The following is a 14,653-nucleotide window of genomic DNA, read 5'->3' on the forward strand; positions in this document are numbered from 1 at the left end:
AATGAACATAGATGCAAAAATTCTCAATAAAATACTTGCAAACCACATACAGACACACATCAAAAGGATAATCCACAATGATCAAGTTGGCTTTATTCCAGAGATGCGGGGATGGTTCAATATACATAAGTCAATAAACGTCATAAATCACATAAATGGGCTCAATGACAAGAACCACATGATCATTTCAATAGATGCAGAGAAGGCCTTTGACAAAATTCAATATGCTTTTATGTTTAAAGTTCTAGAGAGAGAGAGAGAGAGAACACTCTTGCCACAGCACACATGTTAAAGTCAGAGGACACCTTTTGGATTTGGTCCTCTCCTTTCATCATGTGGGCTCCAGAACTGAACTCAGGTTGTTAGGCTTGGTGGCAACTGTCTTTGCCTGCTGAGCCATCACACTGGTCCCCACAATTGGACTTTTAAAATCAATTAGTTTTCCTGAGACTTTTATAAGTAATTACTACAAAATCTTTTTATAATAGCATTGTATCTTTTAAATGAGATACTATATTTTAAAACAGATATGAAAATATCATCACATTAGTTACTATAACTATGTATATTGCTCATTAGCATATGAAGACAGTGTAATAGTTTTGTTCCCAGTAACTCCCACAAATCGAATGAATCTCAATAAGGAAAGAATATTAATCTTTTTTTGCTCTAAAATTTTTCATAAATTTTGAAGAGAGGAGCTGGAGATGCAGCTCATTGCTAGAGTATTTATCTAGCATGCTGGAGGTTCTGGGTTTGGGCCCATGCACCACATAGGAGGAAAAAAACTTAAAAAGAAAATGTAATGTCAAAAAGTGAGCCAAGGTTGCTTTCTCTTTCCTTTCTTCCCCTTTAAAGAGTCAAGATCACTATATTATATACAGTATCTACACTATAGTAAACTTTCCTAAGACGCTCTAAATTAATTACTAGGAATTCAAAGCATTATAAATCAATTAACAGAACATGTCACATCATTCTAAAACATGTGGCTCAAGACTGATGGGAGGTAACTATTATCCGATTGCCAAAGATGTTTTCAAGGAATGCTTGAATGTCAGGAAAACTATGCTGAAGTCATTGTGGCATAAAGAAGAGACCTTCCTCTTCAGTAAAATATGCTTTGGGGTAAACTCCTAAGATAGTGAGGTAAAAATTACACTAGTCTTCATTCATGGCTACTTGCTGGCCACATGGCAACAGGCAAAAAAAAAAATCTTATATCATAGCTTCTGAGGCACAAAATTTATTGGGAATTGTTACACCAACAAAATCATGTCGAAACTGCTTCCAACCACTTACCATCTCAGGAGATCAGACGAGGCTATACATTTATTACAGAAGTGCCAGAAGTGAATTTAGGTATCTTTAAAAAAAAAAAAACTACTATTTAAGAAATACCCTAAAAGCTAGGCATGACAGCACAAGTCCATAATCCCAGGATCTGGGAAGTTGAGGCAAGAGACTGTTAATTCAAGACCAGCTACACACTGAGGTGAGATCCCATCTCAAAATCTCTTTGAAAATCTTTGGTTACAACTCCAGTTGTATAGTTGATATGTAAGCTGATGAATAAGTCTCCTTCAAATCCAAATCTAATTTCAATAATAAAATAGTGATGTTTATTGTATTTGCCAATTTCAAATTTAAAAGAAAAAGTATAATTCATGATCAGTAAGTCTAAAGTGATTATTGAATAAACAACAACAAAAATCACTAAAGAAACTTATAAATCCATACCTGAAGATTCTTTTCCAATTTGACAACTTTAGAAGTGTTAGGGTTTGGTTTCTTTTTAGTAAGTGTATATGTTTTGTTGGCTGAATTTATATCTTGTTTTTCAGGAGTCAAGTTGCACCTATTGTCATGTATTTCCAATAATGGTATCATTAATAAAGATGTTGTAAGTATATTTTCTGACTAAGAGAAAAAAGAAAGAGGAAAAAACTAATTCAAAAATGGAGACAAACAGAGACTACTGAGTAAGTGGAAATGGAAGCCCTGTTTATTTCCTCCTAATAAGCATGGCTCTGATGAAATTTCTAGTATGTATAGTAATACACTGGTAATTAAGCAAAATAAAATTTTAGTACTATAGAAATATTTTAGTACTATAGAAATAACCAAAATAAATAATAAAATTTAAAGGTTTGTGAGCCACCAGTTTTGATATCATATGTAGGAATGTATTTCAAAATAATACAAGTTTAAAAAAAATAAAATGTTCTCCACAGATAATAGTTCCTTTATGAGTTAGGTAAAATAATACTAAAGAAAATGCTCTGTGACTCTAACAAACTGGCCATATAATGAGTAAGAAATGAAAGCCACTATACCATAAAACAAACATTTAAAAGTTGTATTAATTCTTTACAAACCTGCATGTCTGAAATGTCATCAGTTAGCAGCTGAGTGCCTGGTTCTTCTTTTTCCCAATTATCTAAGGCTAGTGATTTTCTGACTTTCTTCACAGAAGCAGAATGCTAAGAGGAATAATTTACAAAGAAACAGTATAGTCAAGGAACATTATAGTCACTTGGACATGACAAAGACTTTTCTTAATACCACTAAAAGAAGTAGGCATGGTAAAGCATACTTGCAATGCTAACATGTGATAGTGGAGGCAGGAGGACTCCAAGTTTGAGGCCAGTCTATGCTACATAGAGACCCTGCCTATGAATAAATAAACTGATAAACTAAAAGATTACCTCTTGTTTACAGCTTTTGTAAGCACTCTCATCTTCTTCTTTGAAGAATATGTCTGTTCCAGTATCTTCTTTTAAAACTTCTCGAATGTCTTCTTCCAAGAAGCCATGTGGCTGGGACTAAATTGTTTTTAAAAAGATTTTAAAAGGCCATTGCTAGAAACTCCTTTTTTCTCTCTGCATGCAAATTTCTCTCTATATAAAAACCTATCTTTTAGGCTGGCAAGATGGCTCAGCAAAAAAAAGAGCTTTCCACACAAGCCTGACAACCTGAGTTTGATCCCAAGGATCCAGTGGTGAGAAAACTCCCCCAAATTGTCCTCTAACCTCCACAAGCACCTGTACTCACACATGCACACTAATAATAAAACAGTATTTTTAAACCTATATTTTGTACTTTTCTAATACTGACAAAATTATCTCCTACTCTCTATAGACATGTAAATTAACTAATCATTTTACAGCAGAAATAACTACCTAAAAATATTAACGAACAACCTCCCCAAAATTACTAAGAATAGAACATAACTTAAATCACCACTTAAGTGACCAAACTCTAAGTCACATTTTATTTCCAGTAAACTTATCAAGCATATGCATTTGTCTAGTATTCTTAGATTTTCTGGTGTATTTAAAAGGTAACAATATTTATGAGAACAGATAATCAGAACACTTCCCAGCTCTATTAATTCATGAACCACTACTACAACGACTATAAGAATAACAGCAGCAACAACAAAGGCCTATACTGAAACTCAAGTCAGGCCCCTTTATTTGTATCATCTTTTAGCTACACAATAAAAATCTAGGGTATACTTAGTGACATGCGTAGAAGAGAAAAGAAAACTGAACATCAGGAAGGTTCCCTGATCCATCAGTTTCCTAAATACTACTATTTAAGTGATTAGGTATATCAAAATATTAAAATTATTCTATTGCAGTGAAACTTAATGTATATGTTTTAATATTTTAAAAATGCTCCATTGGGGCTAGAGAGATGGCTCAGCAGTTAAGAACACTGGCTGTTCTTGAAGAACACCCAGGTTCAAATCCCAGCACCCACATGGCAGCTAACAACTGTCCGTAACTCCAGTTCTAGGGGATCGACAACCTCTTCTGTCCTCCACAGGCATTGCACAACATGGGTTGCATTTACCTACATGTAGGCAATACACACATACACATAAAAATAATAAATATTTTAAAAAAAGAAAAGCACTAATATGTTTTTTTTTTTAAAAAAAAAGTTCCGTTGACAACTGTTTTGCTTTTTCTAGTGAACATAAAAGTTCTAAATGAGCCAACCAAAGAGTTATTTACAGATCAAAGGAAAAATATTAACACAAATTCACATTCATAAATCAAGAGATAAAATTTTGTTTCAGTTTAAATGAACATCTTTTTTAATGTTAAAATATCAAAATGGTAAAAACTAGTTTGTGTTTTATTAAAACTAGGAACGTACCAGGCATGGTGATGCACACCTTTAATCCCAAAACTTGAGAGGCAGAGGCAGGTAGATCTCTGTGAGATCAAGGCCAGTCTGGCCTACATAGCAAGTCCAGGTCAGCTGGGGCTATAGGGAGATCCTATCTCAAAAAAAGACCAAAAACATACAAAAAACAAAAACACTGGGAAAGTGCTTGAGAATAAACAGTATACATACCACAATTTTAAGAGGTCCATATTTTTTCTCCTGAGCAGCAAGTGCATTCTTAAATGGAGTAGGAGTTCTTGGTGTGGTGCCCAATATAGATCTTCTAATGGTAGGTGTTCTAAACCTAGTCAATCATTTGGATACTTGTATTATTGTCACAATATGATTTCATATGAATTAAGGAAGGGGAAGCCATGCTCAAAGCATAAGCACATTTTATAACATATAAATATACTTTAAGCATTATAGAGCTATTTAAAATATGGTTGCCTAAATTAGTTCTTACATCAACAATCATCTTAAAATAGAAAAAAAAAGAGGGGGAGGTTAGGGAATGGAGAGATGGCTCAGCAGTTAAGAGTACTGGTTGCTCTTGCAGAGGACCCAGGTTCGGTTCATTCCAAGCACCCACATCATGGCTAGCAACTTTCTGTAACTCCAGTTCCAGGGAATCTGATGCCCTCTTCTGACCTCCATGGGTACTGCATGACACAGGTGCACTTACACACATGCAGGCAATAATACTCATACACATAAAATAAAAATAATATTTAAAAAAATAGAAAAAAGGACTAATGTTAAAAGTACTAAAACATTTTGCTTGCAATCAAAATTTTATGCTATGTTTAGCCCGTTTTCAATAGGCTAGACGGATAAAACAAGAAGTTACAACTTTAAAAAAAATTTTAAGTCCTATGTTGATATAGAGATTATGATATATGCCAGTTATTTGAATAAAAAGATAGCCTATCCTTAACATTCTGCTTCCTGTTTTTGCTAACATGACCATTCAATACCAACTTACCCTACATTTTCCTTTTGATCTTTGGGAGTTGTTTCCTTCTGAAGAGGAGTTGTAATAAGAACTTTCTGCCCACAAATTGGAGTTGATGTAAATGAAGGATTATCTATATTAAGTTCATTCCCAGGACATGTGTTAAAAAACTACAAGAAGAAAAGAATTTATAGACAATTTCTAGATCATAAAAATCCATACACAAAGAAACTGATAAGACTTTCCTATTATTTCCCTGATTTGCTTTAGAGAAAGCAATAATATTACATTTATACTCTAGTTCATGGAAATTAAGCTCCATAAAGATAAGAATTTTGTGTTTTGTTCACTGCTGTTTCCGGGCACATTAAACAGGTTAGTGCATAATAGGCATTTAAGAAATAGTTGTTTTACAAATGGTCAGATTATTTTAAAAAGAACACAAAAATTTTAAACAAAAAAGTATATTATCAAATAGGAATCTACAGAAACCATTCACAGCTGCTGTGGTAAGTTTAACCATCTTGTATAAAAGTATAGCTGAAAAATTAACTTGTTTGCTGTTATTAACAAATGTTAAGTAGTCCTTTATATACAAGAATCTTGAATCCAGAACACAAAAATAGACTAGGCATGTTGTATGTACCTGTAGTCCAACTACTCAGGAAGCTTAAGCTCAGAGAGTAAGCCCTCCTTCCACCCCAAGAACATAATGATAATGCTTTGCTTATAACAAATTCAACTGTCTAAGAAATTTGTCTATCTAGAAGACAGCACAGATCACTTAAGCAGACAAAATCAGAGTCCACTGTCCAAATTATACAATGTACTCACTGAGTCTTAACTTACATACAGTTGCAAAATATTAATTTACTTTTGTCACCAGCAGATTAGAAATAGTATGAAGAAGTAGCAATTGCTTCAAGAATGTCACTTGTAACTAGATTCTATTCTGCTCTATCACCCCTGACTCCTATTATTAGAATCACCTTACCCTAAGATTAGCAATTAAACTCATCTTTTCAGGATAAATGCCAAATTCTTATCATGGGACATAAACACCTTTCACTTACTTTCTACCTTAGAATTTACTTCAACAGTCAGGCATGGTGGCACATGCGTTTAATCCTAGCACTTGGGAGGCAGGAGGATCTGAGTTTGAGGCCAGACTGATCAACACAGAGAGTTCCAGGCCAGCTGGAGTTACAGGGAAACCCATCTCAAAAAACAAACAAAAAAATTCTTACTTTAACAAAAATTGCTAGTGTACTCTCCTCCCAAGGCTCAGGGATCACTGCAGGAGACAGGGTAGAAAGATTGTAGGAACTAGGGTTGGTGGATGAATACAAAGAAATCATGTTTTCCAGACACCACAGGGAAGTTGCACATATGAACCCACAACACCTTTGACAGAATGTACAAAACCAGCACCAGCCCAAGATAAAATCCCATCATGAATGGGGAAAGTAGGCAAAAAGCCCCAGCCCTAGCTGATGATCAACTGATAGCTGCTGGGAGAGGGAGAGTCAGTTTTCTTTAAGGATGTGATGCTGGGTAGACTGACCAAGCTCCAAGGGATGGAACATAAGAAAAACACAAATTCCTCAATAGGCTTTAAACAAAAAAACAGAGGACATTAAGTGTGGAGATAGGGAAGTGGGACAGGTCTGAGAAGAAATGGGGGGAGGGTTCTGAGAGGAGATTTGAATATGACTAAAATACATGGTATGAAATTCTCAAAGAATCAATAAATATATAAAATTTTAGGGGCTGGACAGATGGCTCAGCAGTTAAGAACACTGGTTGTTCTTGCAGAAGACCCTGGTTCAAATCCCAGCACCCACATGGCCGCTAACAACTGTCCATAACTCCAGTTCCAGCTGATCCGACAGCCTCTTCTGTCCTCTGTGGGTATTGCACAACACGGGTGCACTTACCTACATGCAGGCAATACACGAATACACATAAAATAAAATTTAAAAAAAAATATATATATATATATATAATTTTTAAAATTGCTAGTGTATAAAGCTCCAGAAATGGAAACTTTTCACTTTCCCTGGGATGAGTTTGAGCTTTGGAACCAGACAGGGAGTTAAGATTCATACTGCAGTCTATGTAAATTATATCCCCTCAAACATGGAGACACAACTTTCAGATCACAGTGGCTATGTACTGCCAGATCTTACATATCTTCAGATCACAGTAGCTGTGTACTGCCATATCCTACATATCTTCTCGGCCTTAAAATATACCTATAATAATATTCCAGCATCCTCCATTAAACTCCCTATTTCTCTCATAAAACTTTTTAAACATCTCTGTGATGGTTAGTGTTAATTTTTCTTTTTTTAATTTATTTTTATTTTATGTGTGAGTAGTATGCCTGCATGTATATAAGTGCACCTGTGTCATGCAGTGCCTTCAGAGGACAGAAGAGGGCATCAGATCCCCCTGAAACTGGACTTACAGATGGTTTTTAGCCATCATATGGGTGCTGGGATTCAAACCCAGGTCTTCTGCAAGAATAGCCAGTGCCCTTAACCACTAAGCCATCTCTCCAGCCCCTAATTTTCAACTTGAAAAAAAATCTAGAATCACCTGAGAGATGGACCCCTGAGCATGGCAGTGAGGAATTATCTTAATGGGGTTAAATGAGGTAGGAAAATCAAGCCTAAAAAAACAGTAGGGACCATTCATTCCCTGGGCAGTGGATCCTGGACTATGTAAGAAAAGGAGCTGAGAAGCAGCATGCATCCGTTCACAGCTTCCTTCTGACTGTAGATATAAAGTGACTAGTTCCCTCAAGCTCCTAACACTGTGACTTCCCCTGTACCATAACATGAAACTATGGGTTAAAATGAACCCTTCCTTAAGCTGCTTTTGTCAAGGCATTTTATCACATCAACAAAAAAGAAACTAAGATAATCTGTCAAAACATTTTCAGGTGGGGAGAGAGAAGAGAGAGATAAATAATGCTTAAGTGGTATGAAAAACCAAAGGGAAATGTAGTATTTAAGAAGCCTACCGAAAAATACACATATAAATGTGAGTGTATGTGCATAAAGATATATAACAAAAATCACAGTGCCAGGCATGGGAAATATCCTTTCAAATTGTTGGTCAGGGTAGACCAAGAAACTCCCAAAATAATACAAGCCATTGCCACAGCCCTTGATTACTTCCCAGAACTTGAAGATAGGACCCTATTGCTGAAGACATGACATACTTTGAACATAGGACTTGGACCAATAAGCTAGAACTGACCAGGAAGCCTCCTCCCTAAGGACTAGCTCTTTTAGTACCAGAAGTTACTACACAAGCTGATAAGAGAGAAAAACAATCAATGATCCTCTTCAGATGTTAAAGTCTACAAACCAGACAATGACTGGCTCAGCAAATTTTCTCTATTGGTGCAGTAGTAGCACTTTTCTCTGGGAGGTAATTAACAGCTGTTGAACTGGACTTAAGACCCACTCAATAGAAAAGAAAGCAAGTGTAACATGCTGTAATATGCTGTAAACATAGCCAAGTACACATGGCTGGAGAGGTCAGAGACCCTAGAGAAGAACCTAGGAAAATGGGGTAGAAAGAATGAAAAATCAGAGAGATAAGACACCTGCTACTGGTTAAAGCATTCTAGACATGATAGGGAAGCCGCACCAATGAAATCTCCACAGTATCATAGTCTAACAAGATCTGCATAATGACAAAACCAGTTGACATGCCAAGGTGGATGGGGGAAATTTCATGGGGGCTCCCTAACTCAAGATGAAGAGTTAAGGAAATCAATGGATACTGAGGGAGGAAGAATCAGTTTTCTCCAGGGACTAGTTCCCTGAGAGGTTATCTAATCCAAGTGGACAGGTACACATGAGTACCACTAAATGGACTCAGTGCATTTTACATATATATTATATATGTATATACATATATATGTAATAGTAAAGAAGAGAACAAGAAATTGAGGGTATGGGTACATGGAAGGAGTTGGAGGGGGCTGGGAGGGATGGAAATAATGCAAAGACAATATTCATGTATGAAATTCTCAAAAATTAAAATTAAAATAAAAACCTTCAGGAAAACAGCAGCTCCATCTCTTATTATGACCTAACATGTTGCTCAACTTCAAAATTTTATTCTTCCTAACTTCTATGGGGTTTTTTTTTTTTTTGTTGTTGTTGTTGTTTTTGGAGCTGAGGGCTGAACCCAGGGCCTTGCGCTTTCTAGGCAAGCATGCTACCATTGAGCTAAATCCCCAACTCCATCTTCTATGGTTTTTTGAAAGAAGATTAAATGAGATGCTATAAGAAATGTGTTTACCACACAGCCTGGAATATAGCAAGAGCTCAAGAAGAATTCTTCCTAATGTATATATCTGCTGCTTGGGGACATTACTAAAGATTTAAGCGGGTAGTTTTCAACATCCCTATAATACCTGACATGAGATTCTTAAACTTCTTTCTAAGTTTCTTCCAAAGAATGTCAAGGAGGAAAATGTAGTAGGTAAATGAAAATCTAAATTGCTGTACACAAAGATTGAAGAGTCATCTGGATCTTTGCATTAGATAACTTTGGACAAATAAATCATTTTACTTTTGGGGGCCAATTGCCTGAGGAGACTTATAAAGATATAGGAGTACATGGCAAAGAAAACCTACCTTTTATCTCTTAAAATTGCAGTATACTATAATGAAGCTACTATGTTTTGTAAGATACCTTTTGAGTTTAGAATTCTCATTTATACATTTAAACAACATTATCTATTTTTGTGTGCTAAGCAACAAACTGCTACTAAAGATACCAAAGATCTAATTTAATCTATCTTGTTAAGATTTGGAAACATAAATAAAAGCATTACTACCTGTGAAGGAGAAAACGGTAGTGTTTTCACTGGTGTGTGTTTCAGTACCATATTACCGCCATCATTGAATGAGTCATCACCAAGTTCATTGCCTAGAGACTGACCCACTCGCATCCTTTTCTTCTTTCTGAGGATGGTTGGTGGAGTGCTAAACTTGACCACATTTGGGGATGTTAAAGGAACAGCTTCACTGGCTCCACCATTACAACTGTTCTTTTTCCCCTCAAGTACAAGACTGACATTAAACTGACATTCCATGGCTCCTTCATTGTGTTGAATTCGCATTAGTTTAACTGGGGTAGACTTGACAGGAGAAGCAGCAGCATCAGAAAGATCAAAACTAGTAACATCGCTCCATGCTACAGGATCCTAAAAAAATAAAAAAAAAATGAATTCTTAACTAAAGTTAATGCTGTAACAAAATATGATCTGAACACGAATGATTTCTACCAACTTATTTACTCATTTTTACCAGGAAAAACAGGTTTTCCATAGACACCTTTGTTTAAATAAGACTACTTTAGAAGATTATAGTTTCTCTATCATTTGGAACATTTCAAGATAGTATTTCATCTAATTCAGTAGCTGAAACTTTGTCAAAGTACTTCACATAATAAAATAAAGACAGACTCACAATATAAGACAAAAATATAATATGAAATATGTAAGTGGGTTTACATATACCAAATAATCAACTCTGAATATACAGGGGATTTTTATTTTATTTTATTTTTTTTATTTTATGTGTATGTGTATATTTCCTGCATGTAGGTAAGTACACCCGTGTCATGCAATGCCCACAGAGGTCAGAAGAGGCTGTTGGATCCCCTGGGACTAGAGTTACCGACAGTTGTCAGCTGCCATGTGGGTGCTGGGATTCGAACCTAGGTCTTCTGCAAAAACAACCAGTGTTCTTAACCACTGAGCCATCTCTGCAGCCCCTATACAGGGGGATTTTTAATGTTCTTTACAGTTTCTCTAGTTTCCAAATTTCTCTAATTTATTTGAACAATTTATGCAAAAAAGAATGTTTTTAATTATAAAATTCTTTTATGAGACACATGCTTGAGAAAGATTTAAGCCTTTAATTCTGTCATAACCTCTATAAAGTAGAGCAGAATTAAGTAATAGTTAACATTAAGTTGGTAGGTATGTATTAACATGAGCGTCTAAACATGGAATCATGTAACTAAAACTGAGCTTTCGATAATTCCACAATTTCAGACTTACAGATTCAATAAGTTCTAGAGTCTCTGCAAATTCTGGGATGGTCTGTAGAGAAGACAGTACAGCATTTGCTTCTACAGCTAGAAACTTCGTGGGTGAATTCTGCTGAGCAGAAACAGTCTGATTTTCCTCCATATTGTAAAATTCAGTAGTGTGTTCCTCAAGGTTATTTAGTGTGTTAGACATGCTATCATCCATGAGGAAACTACCAGACCAGCTAGAAAAGCTTCCAGGTTGCTAAAAATACAAAAGAAATTTGAGTATTACTTAGTAGGTATAAATTCATATTTTCAGTGGAAAATTTCTGTAACAACATATTTCATATCGTTTAACCTAATAGAGTAGTAAATATAGTCTTTTTCAATATTATTATATAATCTGTTTTCATTAAGTCTCATTCCTTGACTACATTTTGATTTCTAGCTGTCATTCATAGATAAAATTGGCACTTAAATAAAGTCCTAAAGGTTGGTCTCATTTTCTTTTCAAATTTAATTTCCTCCCCCCAGGCCCTCCTTCAAGACAAGAACAAGCTACAGTACTTATAACACTCTAAGGAATGGCGTTCTTTTTCCCTAGAATGCCTTTGCACATGCTGCTGCTATCTTTATCTACAACATTCCCTAACCCACTGACCATATAGTCCTAATCTTCATTTAAAAGAGTTCAAACATTAGGAAGTATGCCGTATGATACATACTTTCATCTGTTTCATTTACAATATTGCCCTAATTCATCTATGCTGCCTTAATCTATTATCATGCTGAGTTTCAAGGCTTAAACAGGGCTTCTTCCAGGAACCCATCACTACTGTGGCTCTACAGTAGGCACCTCTCCTCTGTGCTCTTATAAAAACTTTGTGACTTATTTTATCATACTACGTCCTATATCTTATCTGTGTTCTCATTACAGAGTAAATCCTCTGACATTAGGAGCTGTACCATTTTTCTTCATCTATTTAGAAACATAGCCTAGGCAACTTACTATCTTATAAGCTTAGTTTCCTACTCTCATAATAAAAAATAAGAGAGACCTTCAAGAGTTATGAAGGAAAGATAACGTGCAAAGCATGTACCACTGTTGAACAGAACTTTCTGAAATGATGAAAATCTTTTAAATCTTCAGCCACTCAGTATCTCCTAACGTATTGCCTGCTCACTCAGCCAGAAATCAAGAAAACAATTTTTTTTTCAGTGCTGGGACTGAATCCTGGATCTCAGGCATAGTGGGTGAGTGCTCTACAGCTGCACAATAGCCCTAGACAAGAAAATCCTTCTCTAAACATAAAAAGGCTCTAGATATTACTTTAGACTTTTAAAACTGTCATCTAAGTATACATTTACATCTTTTTTTTTAAGTCACCTAGCATGGTCTATTTAATTCTATTAGAATTTCTAGTTATTCTGACTAACCAAATTGAAAACAAGAGTGTCTACATCTGATCCACAACTCAACATCCACATCAAATTTCTTGTTTTGAAAGAGTTCCTTAGAGAGCATAAAATCTAAATGTTCCCTTTCTACATACTTTTAATGCTATTACTTTTTCCTGTTTACTTAATTCATAACCTAAATAAAGTAAAAGGAATTTTTTTTCAAAATGTAAATAATTTTAGAGTTCATGTCTCTCTACCTCTATTAAATTTCTGATTTTACATGTGGGATCTCATTAAACTAAAAAGCTTCTGTAGAGCAAAAGAAACAATCAAAAAAATAAAGAGAAAACCCAGAGTGGGAAAAAAATCTTCATCAGTGACACATCTGACAGATGTGTAATATCCAGAATAAATAAAGAACTTAAAGATCAAGCGAGAAAGCAAATGACCCAATTAAAATATGGGCTAAAAATCTAAAAAGAGAATTCCCAAAGGATGAAATAAAGTTGGTTTAAAAACATCTCAAAAAGTGTTCAACATCGTTAGTAATTAGGGAAATGCAAATTAAAACCACCCTAAGGTTTCACCTTACCCCAATCAGACTGGCCTAGGATCAAGAGAACAAATGATACCAATGCTGGTGAGGATGTGGAGAAAGGGGATCGTTCATTCACTGCTGGTGGGATTGAAAACTCGTGCAACCGCCATGGAAAACAGTGTGGAGAACTCTTAAAAAACTAAAAATGAGCTCTGATTCCCTGGGCCTGCAGGCTTCTTTCTCCAGGGTAATTCCATCAAGCCCTCCGTGCCTTGACTCCCCCAGCCTCTGTCACCTACCCATTTCCCCCATTGGTCTCTCCTCCTAGCCTGGGTCCTGTCCCATTCCTTGTCTTGGCACCCCAGACACCTGGGGAACCACCACTGCTTCCTGATCCTTTGCCTCCAGACCAACTCAGTGCCTTCTCTGGTCCCCAGAAGCACTGCTTCTGGGCCTGGCCCCGGCCTCACCTCCCTCTGCATCCCTGGGCCTGCACTACCCACAGGCCTCTCTCCAACCCACAGGCCTCTCTTTCCAGGGTAAGTCGATTGGCCCCTCATGCCTTGACTCCCCCAACCTCATTCACCCTCGCATCTCCCTGACCGGTCTCTCCTCCTACCCTGGGTCCTGTCACATTCCTTGTCTTGGTGCCCCAGACACCTGGGGAACCACCACTGCTTCCTGATCCTTTGCATCCAGACCAACTCAGTACCTTTTAGGGTCTCCAAGAGCATTCTGGGCCTGGGCCCGCCCTCACCTCCCTCTACTTCCCTGGGCCTGCACCACCCTCCAGCCTCTACTGGATGCTTGGGCTGAACTTTCCTCTTCCTGATCCTTTGCATCCAGACCAACTAAGCTCCTCAGTGCAGTCCCCAGGAGCCCTTGGGGCCGTTCCACACCCCCCATCTGCCTTTGCATCTCTGGGTGGCAAATCAACAGCTGCCCTACACCAGCATCTTTTCTGGGCCCAGGTCCCAGGCCAGTCCAACCCCCAAATTCCTGAGGCCAAAATCTTTCCTGCAGTGATCCAGAACTTAGGAGAAAGCCTGAGAGCATCTGATCCTGATCTGACTTGGGCCTCTGTGGGAACTTGTGAAGACAAAAGCAATCTGGCCACTCCAATATAAAATCAAAAGAGAACCGAAAGCTTAGAGGAACCAGATTTTCATGCCCCAAAGTAAACCACGAAGACACATAAAGTTCACAAAAAGAAGCAGACCTAAACTTGAAGGCCCGAGTCTCACACAAGAATCAGAAACTACAAAAGAAATTCACATGTCAAAATCACAGACAAAAAATAATAACATGAAAAACCAAAATAACATATCCCCACCAAATACCAACAGTCCTCTACAGGAGTACAATGAGAACCCCCTAGAAATAATGCAGGACATGGAACGCAAAAGAACAATTATAAACATGATAAAAGAATTCGGTGAATTTAAAGAACACCCAAAAAAAGAAATCAAAGAACTGAAGGAAGACAGGGATAAACTTCTGAATGAATTCAG

General features: G+C 36.8%; 1 protein-coding gene across 2 annotated transcripts in view; it reads right to left on the bottom strand.

Annotated features, from left to right (window-relative positions):
- The window catches only part of Mybl1 (MYB proto-oncogene like 1), a 46,933-nt gene that overhangs the window by 2,812 nt on the left and 29,468 nt on the right, over positions 1 to 14,653 (bottom strand). Inside the window, exons 9-15 of one of the 2 annotated variants that reach the window (XM_008854764.3) lie at positions 11,232 to 11,465; positions 10,002 to 10,370; positions 5,168 to 5,307; positions 4,372 to 4,486; positions 2,709 to 2,825; positions 2,379 to 2,483; positions 1,741 to 1,920 (exon numbers count right to left, since the gene is read on the bottom strand). In XM_008854764.3, the coding sequence (XP_008852986.1) occupies positions 1,741 to 1,920; positions 2,379 to 2,483; positions 2,709 to 2,825; positions 4,372 to 4,486; positions 5,168 to 5,307; positions 10,002 to 10,370; positions 11,232 to 11,465 (1,260 nt within the window). The remainder of the gene's footprint in view (positions 1 to 1,740; positions 1,921 to 2,378; positions 2,484 to 2,708; positions 2,826 to 4,371; positions 4,487 to 5,167; positions 5,308 to 10,001; positions 10,371 to 11,231; positions 11,466 to 14,653) is intronic. The other variant, XM_029557010.1, reaches the window with a different exon arrangement.

Source organism: Nannospalax galili, unplaced genomic scaffold, assembly GCF_000622305.1.
Source record: "Nannospalax galili isolate Female #2095 unplaced genomic scaffold, S.galili_v1.0 scaffold247, whole genome shotgun sequence".
Taxonomy (NCBI): Eukaryota; Metazoa; Chordata; class Mammalia; order Rodentia; family Spalacidae; genus Nannospalax; species Nannospalax galili.